General features: G+C 42.7%; 2 protein-coding genes across 4 annotated transcripts in view; one reads left to right on the forward strand and one right to left on the reverse strand.

Moving 5' to 3' along the window:
* Positions 1-16,863, reverse strand: part of LOC309522824 (perilipin-3-like) — a 187,360-nt gene that overhangs the window by 59,201 nt on the left and 111,296 nt on the right. The gene's annotated exons all lie outside the window — the stretch shown is intronic.
* UHRF1 (ubiquitin like with PHD and ring finger domains 1) overlaps positions 1-16,863 on the forward strand; it is a 32,154-nt gene that overhangs the window by 8,843 nt on the left and 6,448 nt on the right. For 2 of the 3 annotated variants that reach the window (XM_082206328.1, XM_082206329.1), the window contains exons 2-11: positions 1,077-1,240; positions 8,053-8,316; positions 9,995-10,170; positions 11,736-11,951; positions 12,161-12,270; positions 12,520-12,706; positions 13,996-14,119; positions 14,614-14,721; positions 15,208-15,312; positions 16,757-16,863. In XM_082206328.1, the coding sequence (XP_082062454.1) occupies positions 1,088-1,240; positions 8,053-8,316; positions 9,995-10,170; positions 11,736-11,951; positions 12,161-12,270; positions 12,520-12,706; positions 13,996-14,119; positions 14,614-14,721; positions 15,208-15,312; positions 16,757-16,863 (1,550 nt within the window). In that variant the 5' untranslated portion in view covers positions 1,077-1,087. The remainder of the gene's footprint in view (positions 1-1,076; positions 1,241-8,052; positions 8,317-9,994; positions 10,171-11,735; positions 11,952-12,160; positions 12,271-12,519; positions 12,707-13,995; positions 14,120-14,613; positions 14,722-15,207; positions 15,313-16,756) is intronic. The other variant, XM_082206330.1, reaches the window with a different exon arrangement.

A 16,863-nucleotide genomic window follows, 5' to 3' on the forward strand; every position in this document is an offset into this window, starting at 1 on the left:
GTTTCTGGTTAAGAACGGACCTCCGGAACGAATTAAGTTCTTAACCCAAGGTACCACTGCCGTTCACTGCTTTGGAAGCCTTGAGTTAAAAAGCAATCAATAAAAAGCGTTAAATAAAAAAATCCCGTACTTTAGCAGGCAGTGGGATTGGGGTGGTGGTGGCGGTGGCGGCTTGGAAAGAATTGTATTTTCCCCCAGGGGGTCGGGGGCGCTGGTAGTAATTGGGTTTGCATATGAGGGGATGTGCCTAGTACAGTATATATGTATGTGTGTGCAGGGGGGGGGCTCATGGGGAGAGACTGGAAGTGTTGCTGGGGTCTGGGAAAGCGAAGGGGGGATGTTTCTGAGGAGCACAATATTAAGGGGGCAGGAAGGTGTAAAACACATGCCAGGCAAATTTCACACTGGGATGTTGGGCCAGATAGGTTCTTTTGGCCTGACCCAGTAGCTAGGTTCTTCATGGTCCGGTTCAGTATAATGCAGCTCCTGGTTGTGGGCTTGAGAACATGAGAGGAAGCCTGCTGGATCAGGCCAGTCCGGCATACTGTTCTCACAGTGGCCAACCGGGTACCCCAGGACCTGAGCACAGCAGTACTCATGTGGGTACCTTGTTGGCCTTTGTAAGAGCTAGAAGGCCTTTGGCCAGTTTCATCTTTAGTTCTTATCAGTATGGTATTTAGAGGGGGGCCAGTGTGGGTGGTCCTCTTTAATTACAGTAAAAATAGGAAAAGTTATGAGAGAACAATTTGCCTGCTGAATTTCTGGTGGTAGAATTGTCCTGTGTAACTTTTTCCATTTAAAAAATATTTTCTTTTTCTCCCTCCCACTTTATAACCTTGTATTAGTACAACATTTAGAGAGTTATCACAGTTTTTAAAACAGTTGATGGGCAAATAAATTGGTTTGGGCATGTATATATTATGAAATAATAACCGTATGCATGCAGTGTAGAGGGAAGAAAAATGCTGTTAATAATTTGTGGAGTGACTGGAGGGGGTAGCATTTCTTATTCCTGCTTTGCCCCATTTCCCCTCCTTGTGTTTGTAATCTTGTCCTTTGCTTGTCCCTTGACAAAGGTACAGCCACAATGTGGATTCAAGTGCGCAGCATGGATGGGAAAGAGACGCACCGAGTGGACTCCCTTTCCAAGCTCACCAAGGTGGAAGAGCTCCGGCAGAGGATACATGAAGTGTTTAGGGTGGCACCTGATAGGCAAAGGCTCTTCTACAGGGGCAAACAGGTACCCGTCTCCCATTGTTCTTCCCTCTCCCATCTGCCATCTTGTGCAGCCTCACTGCCATCCAGGCCCCACCTACTCTATACGTTTAAAGCAGTATTATCCCACTTTAAACAGCTGTGGTTCCCCCAAAGAATCTTGGAAACTTCAGCTAGTTAAGAATGCTGAGAGTTGTTAGGACACCCCTATTCCCAATTCTCAGTCATTTAACAATGAACTCTGAGCACTGCAGCTCTGTGAGGGGAATAGGGAGTCTCTGAGCAGCTCTCAGTGCCTGTAACAAACTACATTTCCCAAGGGTTCTTCGGAAAATACCGTGACTCTTTAAAGTGGGACAATACTGCTTTAAATTTATAGTGCTGATTGGGCCCAAATCTTTATGTGTGGTGCAGAAGAAGGAAATGCATTTTTCAAGTCTCGGTTGAAAGAAACAAAGATTGGCTTTAAAAAGGAAGCTATGGGTTTGCTCCACCACTTTTGATACAAGGGCTTTTCAGCTTGAGTTTTCCACTAATAAAGTATTGTTGCAATGAATGCTAGGGTTCTGATGAAGCACATTGCTTTGTGAAGCAAGCACATCTACTGGAGGGGTTATGTAAGAAGCTGGCAGATACGCATCTTAACATAGCATGCATGCATTGAGTGCTGCTGGAGCTGTTGTGCCTGAAGGGTAGAACTAATGCAGGTTTTCATCCTGCTGTTGGTAGCATGCTTGGTCATTGATGTTAACGGGCAACCAAGGATTGAAATTTGTAGCTAGATTGTTAACTTTACAAATGTGCTTAGACTGAGAATGAGTCCCGGCTAGTAGCCTCTTTGGAGAGAGTTGCATGAATTGATTGAGAACTTTTGAGCTGTTTATTGCTAACTTTGTTAAAAAGGAAAACAACAACAACCCTGACTTGCACTGCCATCTAGCGACTTTGTTTAAACAATACTTTGTACTGACACATGCTCTTTCAGTGATCTCTCCGTCTTAGTCCTGAGGTATCTCAATGTACTTGTTCCCTCTAGTGTTCTGTTGAAATCAGTGTATTGATGTTAGGTTGGCATTTTAGAAAGATTGTTGTTGCTTCAGTCCTTGTAAATGAGATTCAGAGTGATATATAAAGTAATTATCTTTTGTTAGGTAAATATATTTGCATTTAGCTGCTCTTCCATTCTGCTTGATGGTGTGTTCTGTGAACTTGAAAAGCTTGTGTTCTGCTCGAAATGTTAAAAAGATCTTCTCTTTTGGATTTTGATTGTTAGCTCAGCAATTTTATTAGGAGCTTTGGGTTCATTAGCAGTTTTAGGGCGGAGGGTCACCAGGGTGTTGATGATATCCTGTTCTGCTCTTTATAATATTGTGCTAGTTCTGGACTGATGCCTGAAAGGCAGTGCTAGGTCAGATGAGGGGTAATACCTAAGTTTAAATCTTGGCAAAACAGAAGCACTGTGGATGCATGCTTCCCATGTCTGGGAGATGCACTAGTTGCCTGTTCTGGGTGGGGTTGCACACACTCAGGAGTAATACTGTACACATTTTGTGGGTACTTGGGATGTAGATGTGTCACTTGAGGCTTAGGATGCCTTAGTGGCTAGGAGTACCTTTTGCCAGCTTCACATCTGACTGGGATAGGTTGGTTACAGTGGCTCAAGCACTGTAATGTTGTGAATAGACTGTAATGTTGTGGATCCACTGTAATGTTGTGGATAGTAATGCGGTCTATGTGGGGCTTATTCTAGAGGTTGGTGTATTGTATTGCACCCCAGCTGTTGGCTAATGACGACATAATACCTCTGTTGAGAGCTGCTTTGTGTGCCAGTACAGTGGCAACCTATATTCAAGGTTTTACTTACTTCATAACCCTAAATAACCCGGGGCCAGTGTACTTTATAAGATCACCTTATTCCTTATCCTGTTGTATCTTTCTGAACTTGGTGATCTGTCATTGAGACATTTCTAGCAGTGTCAAACTGTCCTCTGCATGAAATTGTGCACTTAGTGTGACGGCACACTGCAGTTACGAAGCTCTTTACCTAATGAAATCAAGCTGGCATTGTCTATAATGAGTTTTGGACACCAACTGAAGACTTGGTTATTTCAGCAAGCCACCATAGAAGAACATTTACTCTTTCTTGTTACATGACCCATTCTGTATTTGTGATTCTTTATTGTATTTTGCTTTAATTTCATTTTTTGATGGTTTTAGTTGTAATTTGAGATATTGTGCACCATATCAGTATATTTTTGTGATTTTGCAGTATTGAAATGAAAAAATAATTCAGGGATGCGTTCAGAATGAGAAGGTGAGCGAGTGCTTTCTTAATGTTACTGTCTTTTGAAATTAGCCAGCCGTGTTCTGCAACTGGCGACTGGGGGAAGCAAAATGTTACGTAGAGAAAGATCTGAAATATTATTCTTGAAGCTTGTATTAGTTTTATTCTGGATTGTTTTATTTGATGTCTTAATTTGTTGTAAAGTGCTTTGAGTTTTGTTCTTTAAACTATAAAGCGGGATAGAAATAGAATGAATAATAAAAATAAAAATCCCATCGGAGGGGAATCAGCGTCTCCACATTCTGTTGTTGCTACCATAGCCTAGGTTTAAGGTGCCATTTGGTGATTAGATTATATCTCTGAGTGTGTATGTGTTTGCAAGACCTTGAAGAACTGTCAAGGTCTGAGATTGAGATTGTTTAAAACTGTTGAAAATGTGGTCTGTTGGAGTTTTGTCTGTTTGATTTGGTATTTTACATACCCTCTTTAATACATCATAACATTCTCATAGCATTTGAAGGGGTGAATAATTTCCCTTAAACCGGTGATTTGTTCCAGGGATCCCAGGCTCCTCAGTGCACAGGCCACTAATTGTGGATAAGCTTCCCCAAAGGACAGCTAGACACCACTGTTGCTTTTCTGAAATGCACAGCATAGGGGAGTATTTCATTCAAGGATGCATTCTTGGTTCATGTAGGTAGTGATGGGGGAATGAACTATACACCCCATAAATGGGATGGGAAATATGAAGTCTGGCACCATCTGGAGGGCTGCAGCGCAAATAATCCCCGACCACTGGCTGTGCTGGCTAGGACTGATGGGAACTGGAAGTCCAACAACATCTGCAGGGCCACACGTTCACTATCCCTGCCCTAGAATAATCTCAGGCTAGGAACATATGGTAGGAAGCTGACTCAGTATTGCAGCAAGAGAGGAATCCAGGGGTATATAGACTGGGGTTCCTTGGCAAGCACTTCAGTATAGAGAGGGTTTGCTGAAGGTGGTGAAGCTGAAAATTATTTTCTTTAGGCTTCCAGAAATGCTAGTTAGGTGGATTGCTGCGTGTTAGAACCTGAGCTATATCTTTTGTTTGGAGGAAGTGGTCTGTCCTTATTTGATGCTAGTTAGAAGCTAGCCATTAACTTTACGAAAGCTTTTGTAAGCACTGTGCAGATCTTAAACAATACGACAGCCCTGCATGCAGGCTCACATAAATCCAGTATAAAAAGGGATGGGGACAGAAGAGAAAATGGAATGAGACTATGGTGTGGTTCAGATGTGACATATTTTTTGTCAGTGCTCCCTTATGTGCACTAATGCAAGAGTTCTAGGGTTTGTTAAACTTTAAATTCATGTTTACTTGCTTTGGTTTAATCTATAGCAGTTGGAAGTCGAGCCTGCCCCGTCTATCAGCCAAAGGAGGAGGAGCTCCCTGCATGAAAGGGCACTGTGTTCCAGCTGCCAGTTACATGAGATTTCATAGCTGAGGGGAGGCACAGTGGCCTCTTGGCACCAGCCTGGTGACTTGGAGCCCCTGGGTGGTTGTACACTGTGTCTCCCAGGAAGAACATAATGGCAATAGAGAGATCAAATTGGCCCTGTCATTGGCCAGCGAAGCAGTAGGTGCTCCAAGGATTGTTTTCCTCTTCCCTATTCCTTTTGTGCCACATTGATTACATGTGGGACATTGCTATAGTTGCAGAGGGTGTGTGTGTGTGCTTGGGAAACTTAATCAAATATAGATTGATTATATTTCTATGCCACTTTTAATTCAAATGAATCTCAAAGTGGCTTGCAAACAATAAATAACAATAACATAACAAAGCACAATAGAACATCACGAATGCAGCATAAATAATATAAAATAATTAACAAACATCAATAAAACAATTACAATCTGTAAAACACTTAACAAAATTGCAACAAAAAATAAGCTAAAAATCACAATTACCGCAAAAGTCATTATACAATTAACAAATCAATAAGGCATTTATAATCTATAAAACAAAATTAGCAACGTTAATAAAATTGCAACTAAAAAGCTGAGCATTCATAGCTAAAACTTTTGCTTTATCCTAGAATGTTGCTGAAGATAAGTTTCCTTGCAACTAAAACTTTGGTTGCAGGCTGCTGTTAAGAGACCCAGGAGCAGGGGCAGTAAGAGAAACATGGCTATGACCTATCCCAGAGGTTTTCAACCTTTTTTTAAGTCCATGGCTCCCCTGATATTCTTTCTGTGGCACCCCTGTGGGGCTCAGGAGCCCAGATATGTCACCCCTTGCCTGCAGAGCTGGCAGCCTCATACTTTTTCAAACACCCTACCTTGTGGAGTGTTCCCTCAGCCTCCCCCTCCCCTTTGCTTGGGAGTCCGCTGAGAATGCTTTTCAAGTTGAAAAACCTTTTCCTAAAGATGCCACTACAGTCATTCCTCTTCACTTCAGTTTACTGTTTGTTGTGCTATGCATATTCACTAAACGATGACATTTTGATTGAATAAGAAAGAGAAAAGAATGCTTTATTCTTGCTTTTACTTCGGCTTTCTTTAGAGATCCTGCTGTTATGTATGCCACATGCTGAGGAACTTGCACCGCAAGTACAAATGTGTCCTCATCAAAGAGCATTAGTTGAATTTCTTTTGGTTGAGAGTATCTCTTTAGGAATTATTGTCTGATAAATGCATGCGGACATCTTTGTCCTAAGATACGTACAGTGGTGCCTCGCAAGACGAAAAGAATCCGTTCTGTGATTCTCTTCGTCTAGCGGTTTTTTCGTCTTGCGAAGCAAGCCCATTGACGGATTAGAGGATTAGCGCTATTAGCGGCTTATCTGCTGATTGGATCAGCTGATAAGCGGCTTAGCGGCTTAGAAAAAGGGGAGGAAAAGGGAAAGAAACCCGCAGGAACTCGTAAGACCGCAAGCCCATAGGAGATTTGTTTTGCGAAGCACCTCCAAAACGGAAAACTCTTTCGTCTAGCGAGTTTTCCGTCTTGCGAGGCATTCGTCTTGCGGGGCACCACTGTACTGTAAGGTGCAGAATCAATGGAAAACTTTGCAGGCTAATTCCTATTCCCAGCTTCTAGTGTGCCCAAATGAGTAATACAGACATAAATTGTTAATGAAACCCGTAGATTGATTTGTTTGTTGGTTGTGGGGGGGGCACACACTAGGTGTTCTGAATTGACAAAGAAATGGAAGAATGTAAAGACCTGCAGTGTTTACAATAACTTTCAGAGAAGTTACAGCATTAGTCTGTTTGGCAACTTTCTTAGGCCAGTTGCATATGACAAAGCGTCTCTAACCCACAAGAGCCTATGCTATACAGTGGTACCTTGGATTACAGACGCTTCAGGTTACAGACTCTGCTAACCCAGAAATACTACCTCGGGTTAAGAACTTTGCTTCAGGATGAGAACAGAAACCGTGCAGCAGCAGGAGGCCCCATTAGCTAAAGTGGTGCCTCAGGTTAAGAACAGTTTCAGGTTAAGAACAGACCTCAAGAAAGATTATAAGGAAGCCAGAAGATGGTTAGATATGAGGATCTTCAATAATAGTCAAACAGTAAATAAGATAGGGGAATAATTATTAGACATATGGGAAATTAATGAGAAGGGGCAAAATACTCAAGCAATAATATGGGATACTGTACAATGAAAGCTGTGATGAGGGGGATTGGTCAGACCATCGCAAGAGGTGCTGAAATTTGAGGAGGTTGGATAGTTATAATGGAATGGGTGGGGGACAAAGTTTTATTTCTATTTATTTATCATTATTACTTTGTTTAAAATAATAAAATAAACAACAACATCAAAAAAGACTAGGGTTGGGCAATATTTGGTTTTCAACATCACGATATAGTACCAGCTAAACCAGAGCTTTCAAAACTTTTTATGTTGGTGACACACTTTCTAGACATGCATCATTTCACGACACAGTAATTGAGTTTTACTAGCAAACTGGAGGTTAAGCTAACCCCTTTCCAGGAGGAGCAAAAGAAGCGTTAGTGCGACATACCTATATACTGTCACACCTATACACTGCAGCCAACACACTAACATGTCATGACACACAGTTTGGAAAGCTTTGAGCTAAACATTGCAATATTTCAATATATATGGTATGATAACTGAAATAAGGATGGAGCAATATTTTGCTTTCTTGCAGTGTTGAAAAGAAACGAAGCAACTTGTGATATTTCTGAAGATAGTGATAACAGGACGATATGGTGTGAGTTGTATGGGTAGCTTGCTGAGTATAATGGATTCCTTGGGAGTTGAACAGAGGACAGTTGTATAGAAAAGCATTTTATGTGTAGGATGAACCTATTCTTCAACTACTTGATGGTCTCGAAGCTTTTTGTTGTACTAGGGAATGGAGACTAGCATCTTGTGCTTGGTACAGCCAACACTGCACAACAATTTGCTTTAACTTTGTTTAATCTATTCACAGAAATGCTGGAGCATTTTGACCCACTTCAAATGGTTTTTGGGTTGGTTGTGTGTTAAGTTGTTGGATGTTGATATGTGACTGGTGGTCTTCCTACTCTTATTTTACAGATGGAAGATGGTCATTCCCTTTTCGATTACAGCGTTGGCCTGAATGATATAGTCCAACTGCTGGTGAGGCAAAGCCCTGCCCTTCTGCCTTTGGCTAACAAAGAGAAGGATTCTGAACTTTCAGACACGGACTCTGGGTGTGGTTCAGGCCAAAGTGAATCTGATAAAAACTCCAATAATGGGGAGGGCGCTGTGGAAATGGAGGGACCACCAAGCACAGCAAGCCAAACTAATCTGGTGGACCCAGGCTTTGGATTCTACAAGGTAAGGTGGCTTTAGGCTTAATTTTAATATCAAATGAGCAAAACAAAAATGTCTATAAATTCTTAAAAAAACACAACTCCAAACATGTTAGAATTGATTTCTTTTTGCAGTTTATACAAATTCATTGGTCAATTTCATTGGTCAGTTTATACAAATGAGAAAATGTATTTTGACACTTTCCTAAATAAATAGCTGTATCTAAAAACAAGCAAAATATCAACAAATTGGACACACGTTGAAACTGAGCTGTTATCAACTGCAATGGGATAAAACCTATACAACATTTCTGGATAGAGAAAGGGAAGGCGTACCTATAGTACAAATGCATGAAGTTGAATACCAGTCCAACTGTGAACACTTGCATTTGGAGTATTTCCTTTTTGAAAAATGAAATATTATCCTTTTATTGCAGTTGCTCAGCTTTTTGTTAATTTGATAAAGGGGGAAGGAAAGGTCATGATATGATACTCCTTAGCTTTCTTTAAAAAATGCATTTGCAGAAGAATATTTCTGCCCATATTAAAAGACTGGTCTGAAAACCTAACAGCATCTGCACTGCTGCACAAGGTTAATATCGTAGATTAATGATGAAGCAGAATAGGGTACAAGTCTAACCTGAAAGTATCTGGTGCATTTTACAATCCACAGTTGTTCCTTTGTGTTCTTTGTTTCTTTTTCTCCCCCAATTTTTAAAATTAATTTTCCAAATTTTTTTTAAACAAACAAACATACATTTCAACTGTATTTAAACCAATCTTAGTGACATTGTTAAGTGACTTCCTTGAATCCCCCTAGTTGAATTTCAGTGTACATCATTATAACAGTTTTCCAAAACCAATTTTCTCATAAAATTAACTTAATCACTTAACATCTTTCTTTTTTTCTATTTTAACTTTAAACATTTTAATCTCTAACATTACATATTTAAATCCTAAGCCTATCTGGTATTTGCAAGCTTTTCCAATTAAATTATCTTAACATATTTAACTAAGTAGTCTTTGAATTTCATCCATTCCTCCTGGTGCTCCTCCTTCTGGTCGTGGACTCTTCCAGTCAGGTCGGCTAGCTCTGAAGAATCCATCATCTTCATGTGTTCTTTGTCTCCTGGGCTACTGAGGCAGGGGTCAGGCAATTGCACAGAACAGGAGAAGGAAACAAAAGTCGTGAGGCCCTTTCTGTGTGCCATGGATGCAGAACCTCAGGCCTTGGAGCCGATTGTGGCTCTTCAGACCTCTATATAGCCCTCAGGACTTTCTCCAGTGCTGCTCCATGCCATTCTAGAACGGGGTATCCCAAACTCAGGTCTCCAGTTGTTGTTGGACTACAACTCCCATCTTCCCTAGATAGCAGAACCAGTGGCCAGGGGTGATGGGAATCATAGTCTAAAAACAGCCAGAGACCTGAATTTGGGAAAGCCTGTTCTAAAATATTTCTGCCTGGTTGGAATGTGTCTTTAACTATAAAGGTGCCCATCTGTTGATCTTCCCACTTCTTTCCTTCTGGTATGTGCCCCCAGAAGATTGGCCACCTATGATGTAACACTCCAAATACCCATTTCCCTTCGACTTTATTGCTTTTCAGAAATGAATGCTGTTTACCTTTTGAAATGGCTATAATTTTCAAGATTGAGTTTATTTAAAAACAGCTAAATAGCTGGACTCTGGGCTTTTGTTTTTAGATCAATGAGCTAGTGGATGCTCGTGATACAAGCATGGGGGCCTGGTTTGAAGCTCAGGTTGTCAACGTGACCCAGAAAGAAAAAGCTGCCAACAAGGCAAGTGAGAGTGATGAGGAATCTGATCTGCAAGAAGCCATTGCTGAAGAGGACATTGTATATCATGTGAAATATGAAGAGTGAGTGTTTTGGTTTTTTCCTAGTCCCTTTAGAACAACAGGCTATTTTTTTTTGGCAAACACCTGATGGTGGAGTTCAGCCTAGCATTCAAAGAATAATAGAATCATAGAATTGTAGTGTTGAAGGGTCCCTGAGGGTCATCTAGTTCAACCCTCTGCAATGCAGGAATCTCAACTAAAGCATTGGGAATGTCTTTTGGGTATAGATGTGACCAGGCATTCACACTTTGTTTTCTATCCTGAACACGCTATATTGCCCCAGCTACCTTCCTAAACTTGGAGCTGCAGAGGTGGGTGGTGATAGTCGTGGAGCTGCATGATGATCCCTGCCTGCTCTCCATCTCTGGGAGTGCCTTACTGTGCAGGACAGAACAGGCAAGCCCTCTGCCACTCCTTCCTGCTCCCTTTCCCCTTGGAAAAGTGGGGGGCTTTCCTTGGCTGCCATGTGAGGCTATCTTTTTCTTTGGCAAAACATGGGTCACTTTACTGCTGGCTGTAAGTGGCTGCTTTTAGAAATGGTTTGCTCTTAGTTTTCCCTGCACTCTTTTCTATAATAAAAAATGAGGCAGCCTCTGTGTTGCAGTAGATCACCAAAAGATGGCAGTTCACAAGAAACTGGAGGTCCCAGTATACTACTCATGAAGATGGCAGCGCCCGCTAGGTGCAGAAATGCAACTTGAGCCTGAGTGCTGCATATGTTTATACTACAGTGCACACAGGAATTATCACTTTCTAGTTCAGGGGTGAAGGAGAGAATAGAGCAGGCAAGCCAGGTCCTGATCTCCCCCACCCACTGTGAGCCACTTTGACAGATAGGTGTAAGTTGACAGGTAAGAGTTACATGACATCATGGTCATGTCATGTGACTCAATTTCAAAGGAACAAATTGGTAAGGCACTCTTAAGTGTGCTCCTGATTCCTCCTTTGCAGCCTGCCTTGAATACAAACTGTGGCTTCACAAGGAACACTTTTTTTTGGAGTTCAAGCTGTGACTACGGTGGAAAATATATATTCTTTTAGCTGCACTCTGAGGTTTCAACCTGCAGTGTAAACTTTGCTGCACCTGACATTGTATATGACATCAGCCCAGGGAAAGAGGAGTGTGGTTTACCCAAAACTGCCTGGCAGGTCAACCTCCAAGGCTTGCCAGGCCTAAAGAGGCCCATTGGCTATAGGGTTTCTCACCGTTACTGGAATTCTACAGATCTTCATGTATTGCGTATCTTGTTTTAAAAAGCATTTCTCTTATTCCAAGTGAGATAATTTTTAATAGAATTTCTCCACACATCCAGTATTCCCCCTTATTTTCATTTTTTGTTGTCGGAGAAATAGGCAAAAAGTCCTCAGGAGAAGCCTTTTTTGTTCTTGTTATCTTGTCTAGGCCTCCACATTTCCAGTGCAAGCAGGGACTTCTTGTAGTTTTTACTCTATGTACAGGGCTTGAAAAAATTTGAACAGTTTAAGTGATTGATGATAATTTTAAGACTTATGTTGCTATGGTAGGGTGGGTTGCATTTACCATGTGGGATTGTTTTCTTACTGCCTCCCCCTGTCCCCCAATGAAGCTATCCAGAGAATGGTGTCATTCAGCTGAGCTCCAGAAACGTGCGTGCTCGTGCCAGGACGACTCTGAAGTGGGAGGAGCTAGAAATAGGAGATGTCGTCATGCTGAATTACAATCCTGATGATCCAAAGGAGAGGGGATTTTGGTATGATGCAGAGATCCTGCAAAAACGAGAAACCAGAACATACAAGGAGTTATATGCCAAGATAGTTCTTGGGTAAGTGGTAGATCTCATCTGCCAGGCCTCCAACGGAAAATTTTATTCTGCGACACCCCAAATCCTTATTTTGTGCTGTCTGATGACCTAAGCTCAGGGATGGGAGAGGCATTTCTCTTAACATGCCATATGTGTGTACCAAAATCTCCTCCTCCCCTTCTTCTTCTTCTTCTTGACGTGCAGCCAGTTCTTATATGCTTCCCTTCTAGGGATGCTGGAGATACCTTGAATGATTGCCGAATTACTCTTGTGGATGAAATCTACAAGATTGAAGAACCTGGCTGTGCTGTTCCACTTACTGCTGAGAGCCCACTAAAAAGTAAGTCGTATCACTTCTCCCTCCTAAGCACTTAGATGATAGCTGTCACTGGGGGAAAAAATGCCATACTGGGTCAGGATAAAGCATTCTCTGAAATCTTCCAGCAAACCAGCTGTCGTCCGTCCCCAGTGGGTGGCATAAAGTTCCCATTTAGTTATCCTAGCAAATAACCGCCCTCTGCGAGTTTTCTTGTGGTTTGTTCTCCTTGGCCTGATCAGTATGGTGTGTGTTGTGTTTCCTTTTCCACAGGGCAGAGTGGACCTGTGTGTAAGCACTGCAAAGACAACCCTAGCAAAACCTGCCGGATGTGTGCCTGCCATGTGTGTGGAGGGAAGCAGGATCCAGAGAAACAGCTAATGTGTGATGAGTGTGACATGGCCTTCCACATCTACTGTCTTAACCCACCCCTTAACAGGATACCTGATGATGAGGACTGGTAAGTAGCAATGAACACTTTTTGAAAATTATAATGTTTATTGAAGTTTTAACAGTACATAATAAAAGGAAACAGGTGAACAAACATAACATAAAATTAACTGAACAGATATAGTAAGCCAGTAAAATAGTGAGGAGACAAATATTGGCAGCTTTTTAAATTGATTCGTAAGCAGACAGAGAATAAAGTATTATAAAAGCAGTGGATGCTTACAGTGAGCCTTAAGGTCACATGGCCCTTCTGGTTTGAAAGTAATCTTGGGGGTGGGATCAATACCCTGGAAACACCCCCCCCCCCATATGGCTGATTAAAACCATTGTTGAGGTTTGGGTGCCTATTTCTTCCTTCCTTCCATTTCTGCCTAATTTACTCTGGACAATCGTTGAGCATGTACTGGAGATGCTGACATATTATCTAGCAATCAGACATGGCTGTTTCCTATTGCCATTGAAAGCAAATGAAGCCCATTAAGAGTCAAAGCACTGCTTCTTAGCCAGTGCTGGATCACGGGACCAATGCTTTCACAGCCCCTGTTTGCAAAGGTCCTCCTAAATACCCCAAAGACAAGGGGTTGTTTTGATTACAGCAAATACTTTTGTGACATTTCCTTCTATCTCCTTTCAGCTTGTTTTTATGAAAAGTGATATCCTGCGCTTTGGAAACGCCAGAGGTCTAGCTCTGACACCTTCTACACACAACATGTGTGTTCTGTTAATTTTAACTATTTCCTGGCTTAGTCAGGAGTTTGTTGTGTACCTTTTTAAAAGGTGTTCGCAAGACCCTTGGTGATCTGATGTGTAATGAACATGGTTCTTAATAGCATGTTGGATGTGGGCTCCAGCCTGGCTCTCCTCTTTTTTCCTTGCACCTCAACTTTGCTCTCAGGGTAGGAGGGCTGTAGCTCAGTGGAATACCATGTTCTTTGTATGTTAACTGGCACTGCCAGCTATCAGGGCTGTGAAAAACCACTGTAGGCAGCCCAGCTAAAAGCATTTGAGTTATTAAGCTGGGTATGTCTTTTTTAGTTTTGCCCATTTTGTCTGTCTTCATATACTTCTAACTGCCAGTTTCACAAGGAGGAAAACTGGATGAAAGAGTTTTGTCAGGTTCACTGTGCATTACTGCTGGCTCTGTGCTCTAACACACATTGACCAATCTGTATATGAAATTATGGATGCAGCTTTTAACAGGTTTTTTTCTTCTTCTAATAGTGCATATTAAAAATAGTCCTAGGAACCAATCCTGGCCCCCCCAGTGACGCGTCTGTTTTTTAATTTTTTGATAACTAGGTATTGTCCTGAATGTCGCAATGATGCAAGTGAGGTGGTTTTGGCTGGTGAGAAGCTGAAAGAAAGCAAAAAGAAAGCCAAGATGGCATCTGCAAATTCATCCTCTCAGCGGGACTGGGGCAAGGTCGGTCCATCCTGGTTTGTTTTGTCTTGCTCTCCTGCAGGGCCAGACACATGTAAAAACCTCAAGACGGATCTGTACACAATTACATGGCTCAGCCAGCTCAAAGTATTTCACATGTTCTCTAATCTACTAGAATGTCATTTGTGTTCTACAAAGAGAAAAGTCACAGGGGTGACAAGTCTGTCCAAGCAGAGTTGTCTCTTGACAACTAGCCTAGGAAGTCCTGAGAACGATTGCTAGTTACAGTGGCTTGCAGTGGAAACATCTACCTTTCAACAGCAGAGGGCCAGTATTGGGCAGGTTTAACGACCCATTTATAGGTAGCAGGAATGATTCTGTGCTAACCTTAGATGGGACTGCTTTGTTACATAGGTTTTATTTGGGGGAACGTAATGGATGAATGTGTCCTCCTCTTAATAGCTCAATAGCACAATAAATTGGTGGGCTAATTTGTGGCAATTTCTGTTTTGATCTGTGACTTCTTTATTTTCTAGGGCATGGCATGTGTAGGTCGCACAAGAGAGTGTACCATAGTCCCATCAAACCACTATGGGCCGATCCCTGGAGTTCCAGTTGGAACCATGTGGAAGTTCAGAGTCCAGGTGAGATGCTGTATCTGGCCCCATTCTTTTTCCATTGTGGAGTGGGTGGGTGTTCCTGGGAACAACAGACAACTGCTATTTATATCTGGGTACAAATGTGCAAGAAGGCCCTTGAATCTGATGGCAAGAGGATGCTACTCATTTAGCTCTGTTTGCAAGAACTACAAATTCTGGACTGGCAAGTGGCTACTGCCATTTTTTTAATTATTGTGGCCCTGACCCTTTTCGTTCAGAAGAGGAATACTGCTTTTCCCATTTTTACTTACCTGCCTGAAATGTAACGTGAAGAGCTCTTGCGGAACTGCACCCTCACTGCAAATGGGGCCACGGCAGTTATAGCTCGTAGGTGGTGTAGTGGGTGAAGTGTTTTATGTTCATTACCATTACAAGGTTTCCATATCTCCCCACCCCATTGATCCTTTTGGTAATTGGATGCTTCCATGTGACTGTCTGTACTTGACCTCATGGATTTGCATTTCTCCATAGGTAAGCGAGTCGGGTGTCCACAGGCCCCATGTTGCAGGTATACATGGCAGAAGCAATGATGGAGCCTATTCACTGGTCCTGGCAGGCGGCTACGAAGATGATATAGTAAGTGTTGTGTGTGTCAGTTAGCTCATCTCATCATTCTCACCTCTTTTCTAGAAGGCCCGATAAATTGCTCTTAAGAAGTACCCTGTTTGGCAAAAGGTTTGTCCTCTTTCTCCCATCCCAGTTTGGATCAAGGGATGGACTCCTCCAATGGGGTGCTGCTCTTACTTCTTCACACTTTAAAACATGAATTGTTTGTGGTATGAACATGACGTATTGTGTAGAGCAGTGTTTCCCAACCTTTTTTGGGCAACGGCACACCTGTTTAATGAAAAAAAATCTCGCGGCACACCACCATTACAGCCCCGTGACGTCGGCGCGCAGCGTCACGCCGGGAGGGACGCACGAAAGTGAAAGTTTTTTCCCTCCCCCTTGCCGGGGAACCTCCAAGCTTTGGGGGTGGGAGGAGGCAGCAGAGCGAGGGACTGAGGGACGGCGGCAACTGAGGCGGCGGCGGCTGTTGTGGTGGTGGCGGCAATAGCGGGCGGAGGAGGGGGCGGCGGCGGGGCTTGAGGAGCCGTCGCTGGGAGTTGCTGCTGCTGCTGTTGTTGCTGCTGCCCGGACATGCCGGCCTCCTCCTCCTCCGCTGTCTCGCGCTCCTCCCTTTTGCACACGCTGCCCCGCCGCTCGGCGCCACCACCGCGGAGCCGCCCCCGGCTCGACGCGGATCCTCGCCGCCGCCGCCTCTCACGCCCGCCTCCCTCCCACGGCACACCAGCCAACGTCTCACGGCACAGTAGTGTGCCGCGGAACACCGGTTGGGAAACACTGGTGTAGAGAGGAAAAGAGTGTCAGATGTCAGAAACACTCCTGTAAGCTCTCTGTCTACACTGGTATGAACCAGTGAGGTTAATACTATTTTTGTTTGTCATATAATGTGTGACACAATGTTAGTACTGGGTGAATGCATGTATCAATCCTATAGTAGTTACAGTCTGCTGTATGCTGTTGTTCAGTTTATTTGTTGCCTAATACAAAGCGTCTCTAGGAGACTTACTTACTCAGTTAAAGGACCCATCGTGTTTAACAATAAAACAATATGATCATTACCACCCACGCCACCAAAAAAGCAGTATGCTGTCCTTGAGAGGTTACAGTAAGAGGCAAGGCCAAGGGCTGCTCAGGGTTGCTGCTGTGTTTTTATATATCTACACAGCCACAGTGTGGCAGAACTGGAATTAAAAATCCTCTTGAATGTCACCAGTTTGGGAGGACACAATAATATAGTAACATCTGAGTTAAGCGATGTATGTGATTTGAAATAGGGCTGGGAAAATATTGGAAAATTCCTTGGTTGCCACAGGTTTTTTTTAAAGCGCAGATTGGTGGAGTTTGGCAAGTACCTAAGTGTTTTATGTGGCAACACCAGTTTATTCAGGTGCTTGAGTGACCAGGTGATTGGGATTTTCCCAGTCTTGGATTGAACCATCTGAATATATTTCAGGATCATGGAAATTCTTTCACTTACACGGGAAGCGGAGGTCGTGACCTTTCTGGAAACAAACGTACAGCTGAACAGTCTTGTGATCAAAAACTTACAAACATGAACAG

This window comes from Podarcis vaucheri, assembly GCF_965113315.1.
Source record: "Podarcis vaucheri genome assembly, chromosome: 18".
In the NCBI taxonomy this organism is placed as follows: Eukaryota; Metazoa; Chordata; class Lepidosauria; order Squamata; family Lacertidae; genus Podarcis; species Podarcis vaucheri.